This window comes from Hemicordylus capensis, chromosome 5 (genome assembly GCF_027244095.1).
Source record: "Hemicordylus capensis ecotype Gifberg chromosome 5, rHemCap1.1.pri, whole genome shotgun sequence".
In the NCBI taxonomy this organism is placed as follows: Eukaryota; Metazoa; Chordata; class Lepidosauria; order Squamata; family Cordylidae; genus Hemicordylus; species Hemicordylus capensis.
Window position 1 is genome coordinate 91,857,010 of NC_069661.1, and position 15,133 is coordinate 91,872,142.

General features: G+C 43.6%; 1 protein-coding gene across 9 annotated transcripts in view; it reads right to left on the reverse strand.

Moving 5' to 3' along the window:
• ZDHHC2 (zinc finger DHHC-type palmitoyltransferase 2) overlaps window positions 1-15,133 on the reverse strand; it is a 68,916-nt gene that overhangs the window by 44,728 nt on the left and 9,055 nt on the right. For 8 of the 9 annotated variants that reach the window (XR_008308646.1, XR_008308644.1, XR_008308645.1 and 5 more), the window contains 3 exons: window positions 7,381-7,407; window positions 2,337-2,431; window positions 1,316-1,436 (listed from right to left, as the gene is read on the reverse strand). Coding sequence is in view for 2 of the 9 variants with exons in the window: in XM_053256323.1 (XP_053112298.1) it covers window positions 1,316-1,436; window positions 2,337-2,431; window positions 7,381-7,407 (243 nt within the window). In the remaining 7 variants the exon portion in view is untranslated. Of the gene's footprint in view, window positions 1-1,315; window positions 1,437-2,336; window positions 2,432-7,380; window positions 7,408-8,699; window positions 8,717-15,133 lie in introns of those variants that run through there. The other variant, XR_008308647.1, reaches the window with a different exon arrangement.

Consider the following 15,133-nt stretch of genomic DNA (forward strand, 5'->3'; position numbering starts at 1 on the left):
TGATCATGCCCTAACATTCCTGGGTTAGGTGTTCAGCCATTTAGAATGTCTTAAATTCTAAACTGCACAGGTTCTAAATTGCAAGAGGAAGTATCCCAGGTTCAACATTGCCGTCCTCAGACAAATCGCTGAACTCTGAGACACCAGGGAACATACTAAGGAATATGTCAGTGACAAGGGTGGGGTTAGCCAGCATAATCTCACTCCCCCTGATGGGCATGATTTACCACTTGTTTCCTGCATGTCTTGTAAATAAAGGGGAGGGATGTGCATGGAACTGCACATGGAGGTGCGGTCCGGCGCACGCAACGTGTGACGTGTGTGGCGCGTGCGGCGGCGATGACAGCACGCGCGTGCCGCAATGGGCGCATGCATTCACTCAACTTCACCTTTTGCCGGGCAATGACGGGGGGCAGGGGCGGCAGGGAGGAACGCTGCTGCCCCAAAAACATTGCTAAAAAGTCGAGCGCCGGAGGGGGGAAAGCGGCAAGAGGGGTAAGTACTACCCCCACACACACCCTAAAAGCTACATACCCCGCAGTGCCGGATCACGCCTCCGTGGTTCCGTGCACATCCCTACAATTAACATGGAGATCCCAGTGTAACTTTAGATTGTAATACTAATACAGAATAACCTCTGTATTCACAGAGAAAATACAGAGGCATTGGGCTCTCAGGGGTTAGGTCCCTGGAGGTTGGGGAAATGTTCCAAAGAAGGGGGAAATGACCCTAAAAATCTGGGGACAAGTGGCCTACCATGATCCATGGGTCCCCAGCAGCACAGCAATGCCCTCCAATAGCAAAAAATTGGCCAAAACCCCTGTTTTTTTTAACCTTTTTTCCTGCAGAAGGAGCCATTTTGAGGCTCCCGATCTCAAAATGGTGGCTGGAAATGACCTCCGATGTCATTTCCAGCCACCCTTGACCCATGGATATGCGAAAGTAACCCCTTAGTTGCCAATGTTTTCACATATATCAAGCTTGGGTGCCAATTCACCAACCGCGGATATGCAAAACTGCAGGTATGGAACTGAGATTAATGAGGTTCTCCTATACTATTTATAATATTGCTTTTCAACACTGTTTCCAAAGTAGTTTGGGAAAGTACTTAGTACATAGAAAAATAAAGAATAAATCAATAAAATGGTTCCCTGTTCCCAAAGGCCTCACAATCTAAAAAAGAAATATAAGGTAAACACCAACAGCAGCTACTGGAAAGATGCTGTGCTGGGGTTGGATTGTATGAGAATATTCATTGGCTGTCTTCTGACAAATTGCAAGATACACCAAATCACAACTCTTGACAAATGTTTACCTCCAGACATTGTTCTTGTATAAATGGGAAGGTCCTTGGCTAGTCTCTTCAGCACTTCTTGATGGGTTTCACTTCTAGATTCTCTCTCCAACAATTCCTTGTCTGCATAAGTTAGGTGGAACTAGGAAATAATGTTAATTGTTATATAGTAGTATCATAATAAGTCAATGTTCCTACTTACCCCAAGAGACATTATTATTTTGTGTCAGACTATTGTATATGCCAAACACTGGGTGTAATCTTGAAATGATAACAAATTACTCAATGTATTTTTTTCTACTTTGTTGTTATAGCATGTATTTTGTTAGTTTGTGGGTGGGGGGATGAAAGCGGTGATTCTATATTTTGAAAAAAGCAAAGAAAACAGTAGGACTGTAGCCCACAGTATGGAGAATGACAGATTAAAGAATTGAGAAAGGAGGAGTTGTCAGCTGGCAACAAGCTTGTCTACACTATTACAAAAATGGACATCAAATTCTAGTATAGCCACACCAGGTCTTTTTACGTGCAAGACAGAATCAAATATCTTATGCAAAGAGTATAAACAATGAATCTCCTAGCAAGGTTACCATCTCTGCAACTCAAGGCTCATTTAAATCTCACTGTCCCCATATAGAGACTGTTTTAAAAAATGCTTTCTAACTATGGAGCATTCAGGAGCACAACTCAAATATCTGATAGCAGTCTAATCTTGTCTGTATATCCATTTCCCATTTTGCCGTAACCTAGACTATAACATATAGAAAGAAGAATGAATATGAAATGATTAGTCATTTTTTTCACATGTTTATTAAAAAAACCCAACATAGTAACAGTTGTGATTACATTCACCCAGATGTTAAATGTTTGCCACTATCAACAAAGACCATGATTCTCACCGGTGGCTTTCAAATGAATGAGATTCAGAGCTAAATATATCAAACCCATGGAAGATGTTTACATATAAAAGACATGGGGATATTACGTACTAGAAACAAAAACATTAACAAAAGTGTTTCTCTTTAACCAAATTGTAGCTTACTTCTTTGGCAGGACTTGATGGTAATGTAAAGATTGTTTGCCAGTAAGACCACACAAACATCATGAAAAATAGATGATAGGCAGTCAGGCACACCACTAAAATAGAGACATAAAATCAAGGCATTAAACAAATGACAGAGTTTACATAGTAGTATCAGAAATATTTAGCCAATTAAGATGAATCCAAATATTCCCAAGGGTTCATGGTGGGTAACAATGTTATCAAGTCATAAATGTAACTATAAAATAAAAGGACAATTACATAATTGTTTCAGTACTACCAGAAAGTATGCAGAGATGCAGAATGCTTTCTTAAACATGATACCATATTTTTGTAGCTTCTATCAGAAGACTGATCTTCGTGTCCTTGTTATATGGACCCAATGTGGTCAAGCCGGAGATCAGATTATTATTTATATAGCACCATTAATCTGGATACCATGATACCATGGATAATCTGGATACCTTTTGAGGATACCATGGACAGCCAGGAAAACAAACAAATGGATCATAGAACAAATCAATCCAGAATTTTCACTCGAGGCACAAATGACCAGGCTCAAACTATCATACTTGAGGCTATCATACTTATACTTGGGACTATCATACTTATGTGAAGACCCAGCTCCCTTGAGAAGTCCATAATCCTGGGAAAAGTTGATGGAAAGAGAAGAAGAGGATGACCAGCAGCAAGCTGGATGGACTCGATTACAACAGCAATGAATGCACCATTGGGAGACCTTAAAGGCCAAGTTGAAGACAGATCATCCTGGAGAGGATCTATCTATGTGGTTGCTAAGAGTCGAAACAGACTTGATGGCACTTAATCAATCAAGCAGGATGGCACTTTACAGAGAAACAACAGAAAGACATGCACTGCTCTGAGGAGCTTACAATCTAAAAATTAGCATAGGGGAGGCAAAAAAGGGAAGGGGAAGAAGGTGTGTTGAGTTCCATGTACTTAGGCTTAATTTCAGTGTGGGATGAAAACTCAAGAATGATAAGCAGCAAAGCACAAGATAAACACTCTTAGAAGGGGAGAAATTGGAAAGATCTCCCCCCCCTCCCAATTTACAATCACTTTTTTGGTCAGACGAGTCTGCTGCTGGCTGCCTAGCTCAAGGATCAAGGAGGGAAAGCTGTGGAGAAAGGAATTATATCTGTGGCAACAAGGCGCAGGAGAGATAGGGGGCATGTGACTACTTTTCTAGTAGCTTCCCATGTGGATCTTCTGGGTTTGGTACCACATTCTAAGACAGTGTTCTTCATTGTAAGGCCCGGGGGTTGGTAGAGGCCCCCAGCAACCCTAAGTGTGGCCCTCTAATTGCATAATATACATATTATTGTGTGAAGCTTTGGCCAAAAGAGAATACTCTGCACTGTCTTCCTGACAACATGCAGAAATGGCCAGAGGAGAGCTGGTCTTGTGGTAGCAAGCATGACTTCTCCCCTTAGCTAAGCAGGGTCCACCTTGGTTGCATATGAAAGGGAGACTAGAAGTGTGAGCACTGTAAGGTATTCCCCTCAGGGGAGAAGTAGTTCCAGGTTCTCTCTCTGGCTTCCCCAAGATAGGGCTGAGAGAGATTCCTGCGGGCAACCTTGGAGAAGCCGCTGCTAGTCTGTGAAGACAATACTGAGCTAGATAGAACAATGGTCTGACTCAGTATATGGCAGCTTCCTATGTTCCTCAGCCCTCTGGAACAGCTGCACCATCTTGGAAAGTGTGCATGGAGTGCTGGGAAGTGTAGCGATTCCCAGTGCTTTCTTCCTAAAAAGGGTTCAATTTTTCTTAAGGGTCCTCCTAGCACTGAGAAAAGCACAGTACTGTGCAGAGCTCTGCCAGCACAGTAGGGAATGGCTCCCACATTGAAGGTTTTTTGCCAAAGTAGACCTTGCTGAAAAAACAGCGAACATCACTGTTCTAAGAAAAGAAGGCAGCAGCTACAATATGAGTATAGTTATATAAGTCTAGTAGCTGCAGCACCAGACTGAAGTATGGGAGGGAGGGTGCGGGGGACAACGTAAGGGAGGAGCAGGCTCAATGGATAATTTAAAAATGTTTCTATACCACAACCTGTGGTACCCCAACCTAAGCATGGTAATGGGAAAGGCTCTGTGCTGAGTGCCCACTTGTCTTGCTTCAGCCAGGAAAGTAATCCAGAGCAGAGCCTCCCTCTGTGATCTCAGTGGGTGGGCAGATTCATATGGATGAAGGGCGGGCAGGTTTAAGGTTTTAACAATCAATATTAACACCAATTGTAAGCCAGTGCAAACAAAAAGAACTGGAGTAATATGCTCCACAAATTGAGCTCCTGACAGAAACCTGGCAGCAACTATCTACACCAGCTTGCTATTACTAAACACCCCTCAAGAACAGCACCACTTACTGCACATTACAATAATCAAGCCTGGATATGACCAATAAATGCATCTGCCACAGTAGACAGATCTGCTTTCACCAGAAAAGGCCACAGCTGGTACACCAGCCAAAGCTGTGCAAAAGCCCCCATAGCCATAGCAACCACCAGATACTCAGACAGCAACTACAAAAAGCAAAGCCAGGTCCAGGAGTATCCCCCAACAGTGTGCTTAATGCATGGGGGCCGGGGGCGGCATTAAGCATTACCCTATCCAGAACTGGCCAAATATTCATACCCAAATCAGCTTTCCTACTTATCAGCAATACTTGACTTGTGAAGTCTTCGTTTATTATCCCATACTAGCTCCCAGACACCAGGAAGGAGTTTCCATTGCCTCCTTGTGATTAGATCAGTCTTGTCTGTGGATCCTTTCAAATGGAGAAATACTGCATTTGAAAAAGCTACTTGTTTTCAATTATTCATGCAACATCTAGGCAACATCCTTGCCCACTGAGCAATTTCACAGAACTCTCTGCTGGCAATCTGTGCTGAAAATTTCATCTTTATCAGATCATCTTAGAAGTACAGTATTTCTAAAGTAGTCTGAAAAGAGGCAATTCTCATTACAGGTTGCCAACAAATGGCTAGCCGATGGCACTGCCAAACTGTATGATGGACAAGTATGTTAGATGCCATGTGGGTAATAAAAAATACTTGCGTTTTCAAACACAGTATTTCTTTTTTTGGAAGGACCCTTTATTTATTTATTAACACATTTGTAGACTGTCTGTAACCATGTCTTAAGGCAGTTTACAACGATTAAGCACTCTCCTGTTTACCACTGGCAACCTGGACGTAGGCATTGGTAGGGCTTATGTCTTTTATATCTTTTTTCATCAAACTTCTTTAGGCAGCAGTGTCTTCAGCAGCTCTTGAAGTGCATATAATGTTTTTGGCAGCCAGCTGCTGCCAGATGCCATTTTCTTCAACTAGAACAGTGGTTCCCAACCTGGAAATAACATTTTGGTTGAATGCAATGAAGGTGCAGGAGAACCTCATTACTTGCGGGGGTTCTGTTCCTCACCTACCACCACGAGTAATGAAACTGTGAGTAATGAGGCATTATTCCTATGGGGAAAGTGGGGTTACATTCCAGAATGCTCAAAAAGGTTGCAAAGAAGCCAAACACAGCATAACACACACACCCCCAACAAAAACACCCCCCCCCCGAAACCTATTGTAGCAGGGAAATTGACTTGATTATGACTTGAGGTTGCCAGTTCGAATCCCAGCTGGAATGTTTCCCAGACTATGGGAAACACCTACATTGGGCAGCAGCGATATAGGAAGATGCTGAAAGGCATCATTCATTCTACGTGGGAGATGGCAATGGTAAACCCCTCCTGTAGTCTACCAAAAACAACCACAGGGCTCCGTGGTTGCCAGGAGTCGAAACCAGCTCGACAGCATACTTTACCTTTTAGTGTGATTTATGAGGTCTCCTTGTGCCCAGCAATGCCCCCTCCAGACCACAAAACGCCCCCAACCAGAAAAAAAAGTTTGAAAGTGCTTTTTTAATTAAGAAAAAAGAAACTGCAGAAAAATGGCAACACACAACAAAAAGGCACTCTACCATGCTCTGTGTGATCTCCTTGTACCCTTCTTGTGCCCAGCAATGCCCCCCCCCGCAGACTGCCAAATGCCCCCCAAACTGAAACAATAGCAGGGGGGGAAATGAGCATTCCCTCAAAAAAACAAGCCACAAAATGGCTTCTGCTGACAAAATGGAGGGTGGAAGTGATCTTGGCAGTCACTTCTGGCCTTCTAGGAACCACAGATACATCAGTTTTAACCCAGTTGGGTCTAAACCCAATTAGACACCTGCAAATACATGAAACTGCAGATATAGAATCCGCATATAATGAGGTTCTTCTGTACTCTCAAAGTAGCCTCAGTAATCTAAAAGTATTCACTCAGAGTCTTCACTCAGAGACTACACATATAATATCAATCAACAATAACTATTTCACAGTATTGATGGAATTACTCTTCCAACAAACTATCATAATAAATCAACCACCCAAATTTTGAAGTATTTAGCCTCAAACTGTATTAGAAATGCTGAACACAGTCTGCAATTTATAGATGAACATTAATTATATTTACATAGTATTGCTGCTATAGCTAATTCAGTCTTTGCTTGAAACATTAGTACAACCAACATTTACTATAAAATGGTATTCTCATTTTATTCTTCTTCCCCCTAGCATACTGTTATGCTGATTACATGGGAGAGTATTCCATGTAATCAGAGGGAGAGTATTTCGAATATTCATCATATTTGTATTCAAGAGTGCACCCCCTTGCCCTCTGAATTGGGCAAAGAATTCTACCAAAATTCTATTTCATTCTTCCTTTCACTTGGTTCTTGAGTTCAACATTGATAGGGATGCGTTTTGACAATAATCTAACATTTATAGGGATAAGATCTGACAATAATTCATCATTTGGCAAGCCATGAACTCAAGACTGTTGATCCTGGTACAAATTAGAAAAGATGTGCTGCAACCTTACTCAAGCTAAACAGGTCTGATCAGTGTCCGAATAGAGAGCATCTTAGAACCCAATATACATCACCCTGAATTCTACAAAGGAAAAGCAGGAAAGAACAGATAAATAACTTACCCTTTTCTCCAATATTTGCCATAGTTACTGTAAGAGAGAAAGCAAGAGAAACAATGTGAAAAATACTAATTGCCAATATTTGGACACAGACAGTAGCCCTATTCAAAAACTAGGTACGCTGTACCCTGCTGCAAGGGAAATGAAAGCACACCAGTTAACTACAAACCCCAGGCTCTGACATACTCCATGATCATGCCCCAACATTCCTGGGTTAGGTGTTCAGCCATTTAGAATGTCTTAAATTCTAAACTGCACAGGTTCTAAATTGCACAGAGGAGGTATCCCCAGGTTCAACATTGCCGTCCTCAGACAAATAGCTGAACTCTGAGACACCAGGGAACACACTAAGGAATATGTCAGTGACAAGGGTGGGGTATAATGAGCATAATCTCACTCCCACTGCACCTGCATACAGTGTACCTAGTTTTTGTATGAATGAACACGACTAAGATATTCCCATTTTCTTGAACAAACATACATATCTCTTTGGATAGTAAAGTATATAAACGGTTGGACTTTGCTTTCCTATATTTTAACACTCCGTCAATCTTTACTTTAATTGCCAGGATAATTAATTAAATAATTATTCCATATAAGAGCTGGGATAATGGTAGTTGCAATTTTTCTAAGCAACTGCCTACCACAGCAGAGAAAGATGGGCATGATTTACCATTTGTTTCCTGCATGTCTCGTAAATAAAGGGGAGGGATATGCATGGAACCGCAGAGGTGTGGTGCCGGCAGGGGTCTCCCTTTAAGGGCAGGTGGGGGTTTGCATTTACCCTTCCCGCTGCTTTTCCTCCGCTGGTGCTCTGTTTTTCCGAAATGTTTTTGGGGTGGCAGCGTTCCTCCCTGCCGCCCCTGCCCCTGTTGTTTGCCGGAAATACCAAAAGTACTGATCGCATGTGCGCATGCATGATCGCCACTTCTGGTATTTCTGCTAAATGGGGGCAGGGGCAGCAAGGAGGAATGCTGCCACCCCAAACACATTTCAGAAAAATGGAGTGCTGGTGGGGTGGGGGGAATGGTGGCAGGGGTATGTGCAAGACCCCGCTCTTAAAGAACCACACACACCCCGCCACCGGACCGGGCCACGTTCAAACTGGTTCGGAGGCCTCTATAATGGCCTCCAGACCGGTTTGTGCACATCCCTAATAAAGGGGGACATTTCATGGAAAAGATTCTTCATTGAAAGGATGATTGGATCCTTGGGAGGCCAGACAGGCAGCTGCAGCACATGCAAAGGTGGCTGGTCAGTAAGGGCAGGAGGAGCGTGCCCCCCACCAAACAAAAACAAACAAGCTAAAGGCTCAGACTTACCAGCAGCCAGGGAAACCTTCAGAGCAGGGAGCTTCCTCCAGCCCCTCATCTCCTGCCTGTAACTTCTTGTTTTGGTCTTACTGGCTGGAAGAGCTCAAGCTGCTACTCAAGCTGCTTCAGCCAATCTGATTCCTAGGCGGCTCCTCCTGGCACTGCCCCAGGAAGAACTAAAATAATAGGTTAAAATGCACTCCCTGTTTGTTTCTGGGAGTATATGTATAATACAGTTTCCCCTTCTTCCAGTGGGTAGTGTCAGAAGGAGCCCCCTAGGAATCAGACTGGCTAGAGCAGCTTGAGTAGCAGCTATTCCAGCCAGTAAGACCAGAAGAGAAAGTTTCAGGTAGGGGAAGAGGGGCTGGAAGAAGCTCTCTGCTCTGGAGGATTCCCTGACTGCTGGTAAGTCTAATCCTTTACTAGCTTGTTTGTTTGGTGGGAGGAGGGATGCAATCTCTGCTTTCTGTCCCGCTTTCTGCCTTTTGCCCTTCCTTTCTGCCTGTCTCCCCCCACCTTTTTTTTTTTTTTTGGCTTTCTGGCTGCTTCCCTCCACCTTACAAAACCTTTCTGTTTTCTACTTTTGCCCTGCTTTCCTGATCTTTCTGTTTTCATCATTGCTGGCAGGCTTGAGTAAAAACCCAAGCCCGCTGGCATGGAGGAAAGGAGTGTGTGTGTGTGTGGGGGGAGGCTTCTGCCTCAGTGACCAGTTTCTCCCCTGCTTCAATGCCCACCAGCTGCTACTGAGCACATGGGAAGGGAGGGAGGGGTACCCTTCCCAGTAAGCACTAGCCTCGCAAGACACACAGAAGTTTTGACTGGAGACAGACAGTGGTTTTTAAAACTGCTGAAGGTGGTATGAGAGACAACATTTTTCAGAAAAGGCAGTGAGTGCAAAAATGTCCAGAAGAAAAGTAGGGAAGAAGGTATGTGTGGGTGGGGGTGAGACAGAGAGAAGTACAGAATTCAATTGCTAACTGGATACTTGTAACATGGAATTCAGTTGTGTGATAGTTTCAATTGCATAGACTCCATATGTCTATTCCAAGGAAGTAAAAATCTGGGATTTAGGTCCACCATTCTGCCACTGACAACTATCCAACTCCAAGCTAGTAGTGATGCTGGAACTAATCCACAGTACAGTATAGGATACCACAGCCTATCCATACTACCCAAATAACACATCTGTTAAGGGTGTGGTCCTTAACATCCACAATCTCCTGGCATTTTGGAGCTTGAGTGAACATGGAAAGCCCTTACACATGTTAAACCAAAAGGTTTTTTGTTAATAGAATGTATGTGTACAGCATGATCCAGCCAAAGTTAAGCATTTTAAATTAATTTCAATGGGAGAGATTTAAATACGTGCATAACTCTCCTACTGAAAGCAATGGGGGCTTCAAACTGCTTAACTCTGGATGGATCATGCCTATTTAAGTTACAGTAATAGCAGCTATTAAGTACTAGATGTTAAATATTAACTTAGACCTATAACAGTCCTATTATGAAGCAAAATACTTCAGTTCAAATTCTTTCAATGCTTTGTACAGTTTGTTAGAGCTACATTATCTTTTTTCAGGATTTTCCCTCCTTCATTTCATGCACTGCCTTGGGTGACGCTTAGATGAAGTGAACAGTTTGTCTAGGGGACAGAACTGACTATAAATGGGGAAAGCTGGGTCAAGATAACACTATCATAGGCTTGGTGTATGGCAGGTCTGCACAACGTAAAGTCCAGCGGCTAGATCCAGCCCACAGGGACTTTTTAGCTGACCCACAGATAGGAATATCCTGCAGCAACAGCAGGAGCCATGAAGAGCTCTTGGTCTGTCCCACGAATGAGCAGTAGCAGCTCAATGCAGTTAGCTGCTTGAGACCAGATGCACCAGCCCACAGCCACCATCCCTCTTCCCCCGGACTCCAACCCTCTGCCCCCTCACTGGCCTCTCTGTGCTCTGCTCACCTGCTGCTGCTATGGCTGTAGCAGTGACTCTCTCACCCATCTCCACTCTGTTGCTCATTGCCACTGCTCTCTTCCCAGTAGCACATTTGTGGGATGCTTGAATGGAAGTAACAGAGCCAAAAAGGTGTGCTGCTGGGGAGCCAGCAATGGCATCAACAACAGGTGATAAAGAGAAACACCATTTCCCTGGGAACAGGCACCCTGGAATCTGCTTCTTTCCAAGGCGTGCCCCAGGGCCCTTTTTACATGACAAATTGATGTCTGTCTACTACCTTCCCCACTCCCACTCATGTGTTGCAAGAGGCTCATTTCTTGAAAAGGATGGATGGAGGGTCCCCTGCCTGAGTCAGAATGGAGCCTAGTGCTGCAAGCACTCAGTGCTCCATTCGGTGCATGCAGTACTGCTGGTATGACTCTACAATGGTAAAAGTCCACTTTATTTTCATCAGAAATATATGTCCCAAGAGGGTGGGAGGCAAAGTCCCAGCCCAGCTATAGTTAGTCATGAAGACTATGTTCAATCAATGAATACCTTCATCAATGGAAGAAGTTATTAAGTCATCACTGACTTTACTGAGAACAGGGCCCATACTGACACAAGCCCTTAGGTCCAGATAGGGTTGATCTCCTCTCAACTACAAAGGCCACGCAACACGAGTTGTCCTGGGCAAGAACAACAAACAAGTAGTCAAACATACATCTGGAACCAGGATGCTGCTGGAGCAGAAAGGATAAAGCAACTTTCTACACATACTGCTTCCCTGATCCCATTGCCTCTACAGTAGTGGGGTCTCCAGTTTAAAAGGGGCAAATGGAGTAAAGTGAGTGCAACATTTGGCCCAAAGTCATTACAGGGCAGTGTATGTGTGTCAATTCCTTCTACCCTCACAACCACCCTGAAAGGTAGATTAGATTGAGAGGTAATGGCTGGCCAAAAATAATTCGGGGAGCTTCAGGCTGCACAGGGATTCTCAATCAGGTTTCTCCAGTCCTAGTCACTCACTCTTCACCAGCACACCAGCTCTCTAAGACTTTGGGTAGGTTTAGACTTAACAGCGGCACCTGAAGTTGCTGTGGCCATGGGAGCATGCACTCCCCCAAATCCCACACAAGCTTCTACTTCTGTTGTAGGTTCCAACATGCCAAGATTGGTTATGTCATCTGAACCCATCATTCTTCTGTATGTTTAACAATTTTATCTTTGTAAGCTTTCCATCAATTTACCTGGAACAGACATTAAGCTACCCATCCTGTAATTTCCTGGATCTCCCTGGATCAGTTTTTAACAGGAGATCAGCAATTTCACATTTGAGTTCTTTATGAACTCTAGGGTGGATGCCACCTGGCTCTGGTAATTTGTTCTTCTTTTAATTTTTCCAAGACATTTTAGAACATCATCTCTTGTCACCTCTACTTGACTCGGTTCTTAAGCCTCCATCCCCGAGCTCAGTTCAAGAGCGGGTATACACTCAGTATCTTCTGCCATGAAGACAGATGCAAAGAATTCATTCAGCTTCTCTGCTATCTTCATATCCTCCTTAATAATCCCTTTCACTCCCTTGTCATCTAGTGGTGCAACCGCCTTCCTGGCAGGCTTCCTGCTTCTGATGTATTTAAATAAGCTTTTATTATTCCCCTTGATACTTTTAGCTAAATGTTCATCAAACCCTCTTTTCTCATACCTTATTGTTTTATTGCATTTCACCAGAGTTTGTGTTCCTTTCTGTTCTCCATTTGAGTAGGGATGTGTGAACTGGCTCGAGGTCGGGCAGGTTCGCCATTGAACTAGCCCGGGCCCGGTTCGGCTCAACCTTGAGCTGACACCCCCACCACCACCACCGCCAGCCGGCTCGGAGACGGTTCAGGGGTTCTAAACTTGTTTTAAAAATTCTTTTAAACTCACTGCCGTGGATCTGGCAGCTTGGAGGTTACTGGCGCAGCCTCGGGGGAGGATCTCCCTAGTCTCCCTCCCCCCGTCGGCCTCCCCTGGTTTTAGCCAGTTTTGGGGCCATTCTAGCCCTTTTCCTGGCGCTGGTGGCCATTCTGGAGGCTGCCACGCATGCCCCCTGGCCATGTGCGTGGCTTGGTCATGTACAGTGGCCTCCAAAAGAGCCACCACCACTGGGAAAAGGGCCAGAATGTCCTGAAAACTGGCCAAAACTGCCCTCACAGGACTGGTGGAAGGCTGGCGGGTGTAGGGGGAGAGACTAAGGAGATAAACCCCCAAGGCTGCTGGACCCACAGTGCTATGGTGGTGAACCTCCGAACCAGCTCAAATTCGAGTTGGGCCAGGTGTTTGGTGCAACAAAACCAAACATGCTTAGTTTGGTTTGAGTCCAGCCGGGGGGTGGGGGTGGTGCCACAAAACTGAACATTCCCAGTTCAGTTCAAGTCCAGTTTGGACTCAAACAAAACTGGGCAAACTGGTTTTGTGCACACCCCTACATTTGAACAGGACTTTCCTTTTCTGAAGGAAGTCTTTTTGCCTTATATAGCTTCCTTTACTTTACTTGCTAGCCAGAAGAACTCAGGGAACCTGACATCCACCACTTACTTGAAATCTTAGTTACAGATGTCAGAGGCTGGTCATGTCCCAGTGGGGTTGAGAGGGCAAATAGCTCCAGGGAGACAGCTAGGTTGGGTGGGGCAGGAAACAGGAAGCAAGGTGAGGAAGGGGGCGGGGCTGGAAGTACGCTTTAAGCCCTGACAGCTCTGCACTGGGGCATTTAAAGACAAGGCACCCGATGATGAGAGGCTGTTTCTGAGTATGGAAGCTCTCCAGGAGAGGGAACTTGCTCAATGCAGCAAGCCAGGAGGAAGACTCAGGTGGCCAGCTAACCTTCTCCCTGTCTGTTCCTGAGGCTGATCTTTTCTGTGCTTACCCAGTCATTCGGGAGTTCAAGAAGGGCCAGGGGCCCACCTTGTCCCCTGAAAGTCTGAAACCCACCTACTATATGCTTGCTCCTGGATCAGCTAGAAATTGTCCTCTGCTACTCCCTAATGTTCTGAATCATTCTCTATGTGTCTTTTTTGTTGCTATTAGTTTTTGTTTTATGCTGTTCCCTTTTCTCTCTTCCTAGTTCTACTTACATAGTTCTATTTTCACAGAGGGATCTTTGGACACAAAGATATATATATATATATATACATACACACACACACACACACACACACACACACACACATATATATATATATATATATATATATATATATATATATATATATATATATATTTAATTATTTGTGTAATTAAAGCTGATTCACTGCCTCAAGTCCTCCATTTATTTAAAAAACAGCCTCCAACCTGAAACATTATCTACTATCTTAACAGTTGTCAAACAGCAAATAAAAAGAAAAAGTCTCCCTCAGACAATATTATGTGTCATCAATTCCAACTGGTGTTGACCACTTGAAGGAATGGATGTGCTTGGGTAGAAGTGAACCATCAGTTGCCCTAAGCAAAACTTGCTGTAAGATGCTCCATTCAGAAAAGCCAGGCAACAGCTTTAAGTTTGCAGCCATTCAGCTCAGGAAACTGTCCTTTCATGACAGTTTATTGACCAGCTATCTCATGGCTACTTCTGAGACAAGAAAGGAACAAATTCCAGAGGGGTGTAATACTTATACTAGAAGATTTATTACAGCATAGACTTTTCATGGAAAGCTTTTGCTACAATAAATGTTAGCCTTTAAGGTGTCTTTAAAAAAAAAATGAAAGGGCAAAGAGAAAGAAGAGCTGGTGCAACACCAAAAAATCATTTATTTTATCTTAGAACTACAAGAAACAGAAGCAATTTTATTTCCAGTAACCATTATGGAGATCTTATAAATTTTTCTATCCTACTTTTGTAGACTTTAAAATATGCAGACTCACTAGCCAACAGTATCTTGAGGTTTCTGGCTGCTCTGGATGAAGGTAACTGGAGCAGCAGGGCCATGTCCAATACTAATCAACAGAACCCCAGATAAAATATCTAAATTTGTCTTTCTACATATTTATTTTATTTAACATATTCGTATACAGCCCAAAATGCAAGTCTTTGGGTGGCTTAGAACAAAACAATGCAAATAACAAAAAGACTAACACATTACAATTTAAAACAATGTTAAAACTGTTAAAACAAACAAGCTCTTAAAACAATATCTAATTAAAAGCCTGCATGAACAAATGTGTCTTGACTGCCTTTTTTAAAGTTGTAAGAGATGGAGACGCTCTTATTTTAGCAGGGAGTGTACTGCAAAGCCTCGGGGCAGCAACGGAGGCAGCCCCATCCCTGAGTAGCCACCAGATGAGCTGGTGGCAACTACAGACTAACCTCTCCTGATAATCTCAATGGGCGGTGAGGCTCATAGAGAAGAAGAAGTTTATGTCAAAAAGGGACTGATAGTTAAGAATGCACAGAACTAATACTTATAAATTACAGCTCTATGAAACAGTACAGATAAGTATAAGCTCTATGAAGCAGTACATGACAAG